Source organism: Fukomys damarensis, unplaced genomic scaffold (assembly GCF_012274545.1).
Source record: "Fukomys damarensis isolate Sample0158 unplaced genomic scaffold, DMR_v1.0_HiC HiC_scaffold_15, whole genome shotgun sequence".
Lineage (NCBI taxonomy): Eukaryota > Metazoa > Chordata > Mammalia > Rodentia > Bathyergidae > Fukomys > Fukomys damarensis.
In genome coordinates this window covers 19,966,251-19,976,461 of record NW_022900927.1, presented here as the reverse complement: position 1 = coordinate 19,976,461, position 10,211 = coordinate 19,966,251, and the positions used below count along the sequence as shown (strand labels likewise).

Genomic DNA, 10,211 nt, shown 5'->3' with positions numbered 1-10,211 from the left:
AAAAAAACTCAACAGTCCTAAAATCTTTCAAACTCAAAGTATTCTTTGAACCCTACAACTTCCATCCATCTTCACGGTATTTTTCTGCTTGTTCACAGTATCCTTAGTATCCAGGCATGGCTGTGCATTCCTATAACCCCATTTCTTGGGAGGAAGAGGCAGGGGGACCACAAATTTGAAACTAGTCTGGGCCACTTAGCAAAATCCTATCTCAAAATTTAAGAACATAGTAAAGGGGTGGGAATGTAGCTCAGTGGTAGAGCTCTTATCTAGCATACACAAGGCCCTAGATTCAATCCCCAGTACCACACATACACACACACACACACACACACACACACACACACACACACAAAGACATAATTAGTGACCAATGTCCTATTCCTGCTGAGAAGTGATTAAGAAAACACCAGCTACTTTTATTGGTCAAGTAAAGTTCAAAATACTTGATCTGATTAGTGGGCAGCTCTCCACTAAGTGGTAGTTCAAGGAACTAGATTCTTTTCACCCTGTAGCTCCACTGTCTTTAACATGTGACTTTCAGTATCACTGAGCACAAAGTTATCAGCATGAAGCCCAAAAGGAAAGAAAATGAAACATCTCCTTTGGGAGGTTTCATATGCCAAATCTGGATAGTGGAAGACATCAATTAAAGGAGAAAATAGAAAATGTGATCCACCTATGTGTCCAAGAAAAAGAAGCAAGTTCTGATAAATAATACATAGCTGTCTCTGCCTCACTTGGCATTTAAGGTGGTCTACACTGGCTTAAAATACCTCCTCCTTAAACTTACCTTTCATAATTGAGGAAGATAGGATTATTCATTCATAGATATTAGTCAGCTTTGCTGCAATAACAGCCAACTCTAAAAGCTCAGTGACATAAAAAAACAAAGAAATGAAGGTTTATCTCTCTTTATCTCTCTCTCTCTTTTTTTTTTTTTTTTTTTTTTTTTTTGGTACCAGGATTGAACTCAGGAGCATGCAGCAGCACCACTAAGCTAAATCCCTGGCCCTATCTCTGACTTATATGTAATGTAACTATAGGTAGGCTATACTCTGTTCCATATCAGCCCAGTGCCAGGCAGAAGGGACAACCCTCACATGGAATATACCTGTTCTAGTGGCAGGTGAATGAACAAGAGAAAACTAAGGCACTCAAATACAGTATAATTCTTATCTGCTCACATCCCATCACATAAAACATGACCGAACCCATAGTCAACAAAATAAGGCATATACTCCTTCTACAGAAGATATCATAAATCACATGGCAATGGGCAGTGCAGGAGAGAAGACATAACTTCAAACAACTTCAATCTATGACAACTGCCATCTTCCATTCTGGTGTACATGGCAGACATTACTAATTAATCCCAGCACTTTTTTTTAGAGTCCTTCTCAGTGCAACATTCCTGGCTGCTATTACCAATGCTCTGAGTTTTTATTTTAACTTGAAATTGATGTGTTATTTTTATGTGCCTCTCTAGACAGTAAACATTATCTATTCCCTTTTCTGAATCTTTAATTCAGTCTAGAATAAAGCTAACTTCCTAGTCCCTGTCCTGCCAAACTACCCAAATCTAATCTTCAAACAGCTATATTTTATTTCTTTGAATAAAATTTATTGAATACCCAGCATAATACCTGACACATATTTGTTGAATGAATCAGTTTCACATTACCTTGTGCCTTTCACTGAGTACATAAATACCCAGTGAATATTTATCCCCTGATTATTAGTATTGTTCCTTTGAATGATGAGAGGTAACATCACATACTGGAATTTTTGGGGTGTGAATATAGTACACTATTTGTGCTTGAACCCAGATTATACCACTTATTAGCTGAATGGTCCCAGGCAAATAACTAATTGTGCCTTGATCTCATCATATGTAAAGTAGGGATAATAATATGGCCTACTATATAAGGCTATTTAAACACATTGTGAGCAAGAAATAAATGGAAGTTAGTTCTAAGACTGAAGTTTTAAAATAAGCCTTTATTTTGGGTCAGAGACAAAAACCAAAAACACTTGAAACTTGAGTCCTTGAACAGGCCTCACGCTTAGCCCACACCAGGACCCTGAGCCACCTCCTCACCCGATAGTTTGTTCCTTAACTCATAAACCTGACTAATGACACAATGTCACCTCAGAGCTTGTGCAGCCCAGTAACTTATTAAGTGCTTGGAGATCTTCAAATGAAATGTACCCAAGTGCAGGTACCAGGCACCCTATTATTCAGTCACTAAAGAAAAATCACTACAGAAAAAAAAAAAAAAGAAAGAAAGAAAGAAAAAAGAAAAGGGAGAGACTTCAGAACTTAGTGTAGCAAAAAATTAAAGCAGACAGCTAAGAAGAGGAAATTAACCCTCAGACTGCAAACGTTTAATACAGAGACTGGAAGAAAGATAATTCTGAACTCTCAGATTAAAGGGTTGGGAAGTGCTCAAATCTTTAAGGTGACTTGAAATGTGGGAGGAGTATAAATACTTCACCTCTTCTAAATACCAGAGCAACAACCTGTATTGTTACCCTAATTAAGCCAATTAAAAGGCTTGGGCAAACAGGCCCCTGTAAGTGGCTTGTTTGTGAGTTGTGACCTAGCCTGAATTACGATAGGCTCCCTTTTTAAAGTCATGCTTCTCCTTCTGTAGCTCCTGCCATCACCTCAGGTAATACATCCTCTTCCTAGACATAGAAGCCACTCTAGGGGCTAAGTGTGTCTAAGTGTGTGAGTAATGTCAGGCCCTTTAGCACTGAAATCTTTTAAGTTGGAAGAAAATAACCAACCACACACAATACATAGTTTATTACAAAGACTATTCCTGAGGTTAAGGCGAAGAAGAAATAGCTAGTACAGCTTTATGTTTCCCATCCCCTAAATGGGGAGTAGTTGTGATATAGTGATAGCAGCAAAGGATTCAGAAACCCTAATGGAATTCTGCTTTCATAGCTTTGACAACACCAGTTACTTAACCGCTGTAGGATTTGGGTTCTTCCTCTGTAAAGGGTGTACAACACTATCTTACAGGTAGTTGTGAAAAATGTATAAAGATGTCGTCCCTGAAAATGTCTTGCCCATTATAATGCATTTGCACAAAGCTTTGGAGCCATAAACCCTCCCACCCACAGCCAATGCAAGCTACAAACCAGCCACCTCAGCTAGTGCCGCCCGCGCCCCCTGAAGAATCATGGGCTGTGAAGTTCTTTGGTGGCCACACCCTCGTGGGCTGTCACGGAACTGAGGACTACGCCTCCCAGGATGCCACGCGAAGGCCGCCGCAGACACCACCCTCTGTTCCGCCTCTGGCGCTCAGCTTCCTGGGATGTGTAGTTCTCAAGGACTCTGGCTGGCAGCCGTCAGCCGCGTAAGAACCACACAACCCAGAAACCCTCGCGCGCGCTCTTCCTCCGCCCTTTCTGGAGTCGGAGTGCTGTTTTTGTTGTTGGTGAAAGGTGAGGGGAACAGCTGATCGTCTGTGGGGTAAGAAACTTGACCTAATTGCGGGAAGGGGGAACCTTCCGGGGGCCACCCCACTTTCCAGTCTGTGAAAAGATCATCTGAGGGAACTGTAGAAGGGACATGAGGAAGGGTTTGCGTTTTAATACTTTACGTATTGGAGAAGCTACCCCCATGTTTTGGGTATTCTTGGTTTCAAGAGGCCCCTGAGCGGGGGAGGATGCCCCTCATTGTCCTCACTTTCTTCTGAGACCTACTCCAGAAAGCTTGGTACGATTAGGGGAGTTTGAAGGAGTTGAAATCTTTGCTTCATTTCTTCCAGACAAGACTTGGCCCTCAAAAATATCCCTCTCTCACTCAAATTCAAAGGCCTGTACTATGCTGAAGCCCTGGGGGGAGACTTTTCAAGTTGTAGAATGCCAAGGAACTCTGAGGCCTACACAGTCGGGAAGAGGACACATGAGCACTCCATATGAATATCTCAGTCTGGCTGCACACAGTACATACACTTCAACTGCCCCGAACTTTCAGGCATGGAGAATGTTTGCAGCTGTTACGGTTTTCTTTGTGGGAAGTATTTAAGGGCTTCCTGGGCATAGATCTTTGGAGACAGTTTACACTCATGCTTCCAGAATTGTATTTGGAAAAAACATGGGCTAGTTTTACCATGGATTTTTCAGAGATGAAAATTCAAAGAAACTTCTTGTCTTTAATTCAGTCTCTATTTTGGAGGGAGAAGTTGCACCTTTTTGTATTGCTAGCCTACCTCTCCTTTTCCATTGAGTTACTATTTTTCTTTTAAAGTTCCTCCCCTCTCCCCTTCAGCCCGGTGTGAGTTTGTGATGCTAAAGGGTTGCATATGACTAGTGGTGGTGGCTGATTGGATGCATCAGCTGCACTGACACAGGAAGCACATTAGTGGGCTGGAAAGGAGAGATGAGAAGAGGGTTGGCTCACAGCCGTGGGCTGAGGAGTTCTCTTGATTGTTGTTATTGCTATCTGTCCTCACCCCACCCTCATATTTTCCATTTAACTCTCTCCAGCTAACTTGGAACATCTCTTCCACCCAACCCCATTTTATAGCATATTTTCAACTATCAATCCAGGAAGACGGCAAGATTTAAGCACTTAGAAATGAAGCTAAGAGTAGCACAGAGAAAATGAAGAGGGAATACTAGAGCTGAATTAACATCCGTGCAAACCAGTAGGTTTCTAGGCCTGCTTTAGGCAAGATTTGGAAAGAAAATGTTAGGTTTTTTTTTAGCTGTTTCTTCCTTTTCAACATAAACCTACATTCCCCATTCTTACTTTCCACTCAAGTCTATCTCCTAACCAGGGGTGGGGCTCTCCTGGCTCCAAGCCCCCACATTCCATCTCCCCACACCACCAGTTCGTGCTGAGTGTTTCACTCCACCCTTGAAGTTGCCACCTCCAGAATTCTTGACTTCCTGGAATAACGAAGTTGAGGGACAGAACCTGTCTTTCCTTATATCCTCCCCTTCCTTTTGTTTCTTAGAGCAAAAGCTATCTGCTTCCCTAGAATTTGTGGATGTAGACAGCTCAGGGTGGGGAGGTGGGCTGAGGGCCCTGGAGGCCAGAATTTGGCTCTTTGGTCCCCACCCCCATTCCTAGCCATATTCCAGCTCTGAGGACTTAATCATTCCTTTCAGGGATTAGTTGCTACTTTCAGGGGTCACAGGGGTCACCCATTCCTAGGTACATTTGGATTGACAAGCTCAGGAGTAGAAGTGGAGACCTGCTCAGAATGAGAGGACCCCACACCATGGATGGTTTTTGACTCTGAGATGCAAAAAGTGTGGAGGAGAGGATAAAGAAATGGAGGCTAGAAAACTTGGAATGCTCAAGGAACAAAATAGAGGAATTGAGAAGGGCAGAGCTGGGGATACTGAGTCTAGATGAGTACAGCAGTAAAAACTAAATAGAAGTTAGAACTGACCTCTAGAGAAGACCTATGAGCCAGAAAGTTGACAGCGTGATACAAGGTGGGCACTGACTTGGACAGACCTATGCTCTAGGTAAGAGTGATATCTTTAAAAAGCTCCTGTAACACTTGGGTTGGAAACCAGGTGTGCTCTCATCTTCGGGTGAAGTAGCAAGGATTGAGGGTGGGTAGGGGTGGAGTTGGGGGAAGGGAGGTGGAGTGGAGAGACTAGGGTAACAACTGTTTCTTTCATAGGAGGGCACATATCTCAAGGACAGGATGGAAGAATCATCACTAAGCCGGGCACGGTCCCGGGGTGGAGTCAGCTTTCTGAATGTAGCACGGACTTACATCCCCAACACCAAGGTGGAATGTCACTACACCCTCCCCCCAGGCACTACGCCTAGTGCCAGTGACTGGATTGGCATCTTCAAGGTATCCTCGGAACCCCTTTTGGCTCGGGTTTGTGGGGATTGGGCTTGTTGGAATAAGAAGAATCACTAACTTCTTAGACTTTCAACCTGAGTTGATAGATAAAAAGAGAAAACAAGTCTATAAGCCACCTGTATAAGCAAAACTCATCTCCCTATCTTAGCCTTGCTCTCTCCTGACAGATTAGTGTCCCCACCCACTTTCCCTGTTTTAGCATCCATAACACTATTTTAGATGCTCATTCAGTCTTTTTTTCTTCTCATTAAGTTTTTTGGTACTTTTTAGGTATACAATACAATTACATTCATCATTGGGATCTTGTACCTTTACATGATGTATCTTGGTTGATGCTCATTCAGTCTTGCCATAGATGGTAGATGCATCTCCATACCTTTCACCATACCTTGGGCTTTCACAGGTGGAGGCTGCCTGTGTTCGGGATTACCACACATTTGTGTGGTCCTCAGTGCCTGAAAGTACAACTGATGGTTCCCCTATCCATGCCAGTGTCCAGTTCCAAGGTATGAAGGAAGATGGAAAACAGAGAGGAATGGAGGGTTTAGAAGAAGGTTTGGATGGGGGTAGTGGGCACAGAGGACAAGAGTAAGTGCAAATAGCTGTAATAAGAGCCATGCATGGTGGCACACACCTTTGGTCCCAGATGCCTGGAAGGCTGAGATAAGGATTACTTGAGCCAAGGAATTCAGGGCCAACTTAGACAGCATAGTGAGACCCTGTTTTAAGAAAAAATCGGGGAGCTCTAATGAGAAAATATCCAACAGTCCTCAACAGGTAAGGAATCATAGGATTTTCACAGAACCAGGGACTTAGAGACAGAAGAGTCTTTGAAGAGCATCTGGTCCTCCTACTTACTCACAGAAGGAGAACTCCTCTTATAGACCTAAAGGTTGGGAAGAGGATGGGCAAAAGACTTTGAAAGACCTACGTTCAAATCTCAGCTTTCATTCTTATAAGCTGTTTAGCCTCGGGCAAATGATTTAACTGCTCTGTTATCTAACAGTAAAAGGAGGTTGCTGTATTATAAAGATGGTAAGAGGATTTTAAATGATACAGGTAAAAATGTTAGCATAGTAGTATATGGTACATGGTAAGCACTCTATAACTGGCAGCTTGCGTTGTGATGATTGTGAGAGCTGGGAGTGGGTTTGAGAAAGAGGAGAGGGCTAGGTAGAGAGGAGGGAGGAGAGGATCCCAAGGAACAGGGATAGCCTGCAGGAGGCGAAATGGAGAGAAATAGTAAAGGGAACAGGGAGCGAAGCCCTGAAGCCAAGAACGATGGAAAATATGGCATACTAAGGAGAAAAGGGACCTGCTGGTTCACGAAGGCCAGGAATCGTACTGGGGTCCTGGGTATGTTCTTTCCACAGCCAGCTACCTGCCCAAACCCGGAGCCCAGCTCTACCAGTTCCGATACGTGAACCGCCAGGGTCGGGTATGTGGGCAGAGCCCTCCCTTCCAGTTCCGAGAGCCGAGACCCATGGATGAGCTGGTGACCCTGGAGGAGACTGATGGTGGCTCTGACATACTGCTGGTCGTCCCCAAGGCCACTGTGCTGCAGGTGAGAAAAGAGCAAGATACTTGCTCCTGGGCCAGAGAGAGATATCCTTAGCTGAAGAACTCACTAGGAGTTAGACAAAGTCAGCTTTCTAGAAAGTTTCACCCTTGATGAAGACACAGAAATGTGGGGCAGGAGAGCAAGCCACCCTCAAGCCAGGGTAATTCAGGATTTCACAGGAACTCTGTCTGCCTTCTCTGAGCACTACATCTTGCCCTAAGCCCTAGGGCAGAGGTGGTAAACCTATGCCATGCATGTTATTTGTTTTTCTTTGAAGACAAAAGATGTTAATATATGAGTTGTTTTTTCTAAACTGAAACCTCAGTGTCAAGGTGTAATTGCAGTGTTGGCACTTTGTGATAAGCGGACTTTGGGTTGCAGTTTGGGCACTCATCTCTAAAAGGTTTGTCATCACTGCCCTAGAGGAAATTCCAAAGGCTGAAGGGAGGCTACCTCAGGAAAATTGAGAAGAGAGGATAGGACCTGCTTCCAGGCAAGAAGGCAGGGCAGATAGTCAAAGCCCCACCTGCCCTGTCCAGTACCTGAGGCACTGACCACCTGTGCTTCTTGGCACTTCAGATGTGACTAATCCCCTGAGGTCTAATATATGGGTAAAATGCACTCTGGATTTTGAAGACTTAGTATTTTAAAAAGAATGTAGCAGGGGATTTAGCTCAGTTGCACCCCACCTGCTTTACAAGCACAAGGTCCTGCATTCAATCCCCAGTACCAAAATAAATAAGTAAATAAATAAAAGGAAAGAAAAAGAATGTAAAAGGGCTGGGGATTTAGCTCAGTGGTGCCGCCGCCTGACTCGCAAGCGCAAGGACCCAAGTTGGATCCCCGGTACCAAAAAAAAAAAGAATGTAAAGGATCTTGATAATTCTTATACTGATTATATATCAATAGAGGATTATATATTGATTATATACTTACACTAAAATAAATAAAATACTATAAAAATTAATTTCACATGTTTTGAGTTATTTTTGGAGTAGTTGGTAGAAAAGTTAAACTTATATGTGGCTTGTATTATATTTCCATTGGGGCCAGATAGAGAAGAATTAGGGAAAGGAGGCAGATATTAGCAAGGAAGACTTCCTGAAGGAAGGTGAGGGCCAGGGCCAGGTAAGGAGGAAGTACATTCCCCAAACCAGAGGAAAGGCTTGAGGAAGGCTCAGAAAGTAAGAGCAGGGGCTTGAGGAAGGCTCAGAAAGTAAGAGCAGGTGGAAAGAAAAAAAAAAAAAAAGAGCAGGTGGCTTTTCTGGGATGACAGACCCTTGCCCTCTAGAACCTCAAGTCTGACAAATTCAAGGAGTCAACATAAGAGTAAGAATTAAGATGGGTGCCGTTGGTACACAGGTGTAATCCCTGCATTCAGGAGACTGAAGCAGGAGGATCACAGTTTTAGACCAGCCTGGACTACAGCGCAAGACCCTGCCTGAAAAATAAGAATAGGAAGACAATGTTTATACCTCAACTAAGTCAGAGACATAGGAGCTTCTACTTGGTGTTCTGTTTTCACACTCATTATTTTCATTTAAACCTCACAGCAGCCAAGCATCATGGTGCACAGCAACCAGGCTCACCTATAATCTCAGTACTCTGGGAGGCTGAGACAGAAAGATTGTAAGTTCATACTCAGCCTGGACAACTTAGTGACTTAATGAGACCTTATCTCAAAAAATAAAAAAGGGGCTGGGGATGTAGCTTAGTGCAAAGGCCCTATACTCCATCCCAGACTAAAGTGTCACCTCACAAATAAGGACACAGAGACTTCCAGGAGTTCAGCAGTTTGTTCAGTCATACAGCTGGTAAAAATTATGTTGCTGATTTGACCTAAGTCTGTCCAACTCCACAGCAGATAAGGTAAACTTAGGGGAGTCTCCCCTTTTGCCTATATCTTGTGCTAGATCCTTGTAGCTGCTGGGTGAGGAAGGGGCCAAGCCTACAGTGGGAAGGTAAGAAACAGCCGAAGAGAGCTGTGACTGGTATGTCCGAGTAGGCGATGGGCAGGACTCAATGGCACACTAGGCCTCCCCTGGCCACCTCTTTATACCCTGTGCCGACGTGACTCACCAGCCGCAGTGTGCATCTGGAGGGTACCAGGGTCAGGGCCTTCAAGTGGGTGCCTAACAGGCTTATTGTTTTCCTGCCTCACCTACCCCTTCCCTCTATAGAACCAGCTGGATGAGAGCCAGCAAGAGCGGAATGACCTCATGCAACTGAAACTGCAGCTGGAGGAGCAGGTGACAGAGCTGAGGAGCCGAGTGCAAGAGCTTGAGACAGCTCTGGCAACCACCAGGCAGGAGCATGCAGAGCTAACAGAACAGTATAAGGTGGGAGTTTGGCCTGGTGGGGAACAGGGTCTGAATGCTCACCCAGCATCCAAAATCAGAACCTAGGCCAGGCATAGTGGCACCCACCTGTAATCTCAGCACTCCAAAGGCTGAGGCAGGAGGATTTCTGCAAGTTCAAAGCCAGACTGAACTACATAGCGAGACTCTATCTCAAAAAAAACAAACCAAAACCAGTGAAGAGAGAGGAAAAGAGAAAATACTAATGGAGTTTTAAGATGGTTCTGGCATCAAGGAAATAAGTTTAAGGGGTAAGAGGTGGGATTGAACTTGATTCAAGAAGAGATATGTCCTTGGCCAGGCGTGGTGGCACACGCCTATAATCCCAGCACTCGTGAGGCTGAAGCAGGAGGATCGCTGTGAGTTAGAGTTCAAAACCAGCCTGGGCTACATAGTGAGTTCCAGGTCAGTCTCAACTACATAGTGAGACCCTGTCTCAAA

At 44.2% G+C, this 10,211-nt stretch overlaps 1 protein-coding gene across 2 annotated transcripts in view; it reads left to right on the top strand.

Annotated features, from left to right (window-relative positions):
- Positions 1-3,396: 3,396 nt before the first annotated feature.
- Positions 3,397-10,211, top strand: part of Calcoco1 (calcium binding and coiled-coil domain 1) — a 16,921-nt gene continuing 10,106 nt past the window's right edge. For both annotated transcript variants that reach the window (XM_010609354.3, XM_010609353.3), the window contains exons 1-5: positions 3,397-3,487; positions 5,661-5,840; positions 6,256-6,358; positions 7,226-7,416; positions 9,594-9,752. In XM_010609354.3, the coding sequence (XP_010607656.1) occupies positions 5,685-5,840; positions 6,256-6,358; positions 7,226-7,416; positions 9,594-9,752 (609 nt within the window). In that variant the 5' untranslated portion in view covers positions 3,397-3,487; positions 5,661-5,684. The remainder of the gene's footprint in view (positions 3,488-5,660; positions 5,841-6,255; positions 6,359-7,225; positions 7,417-9,593; positions 9,753-10,211) is intronic.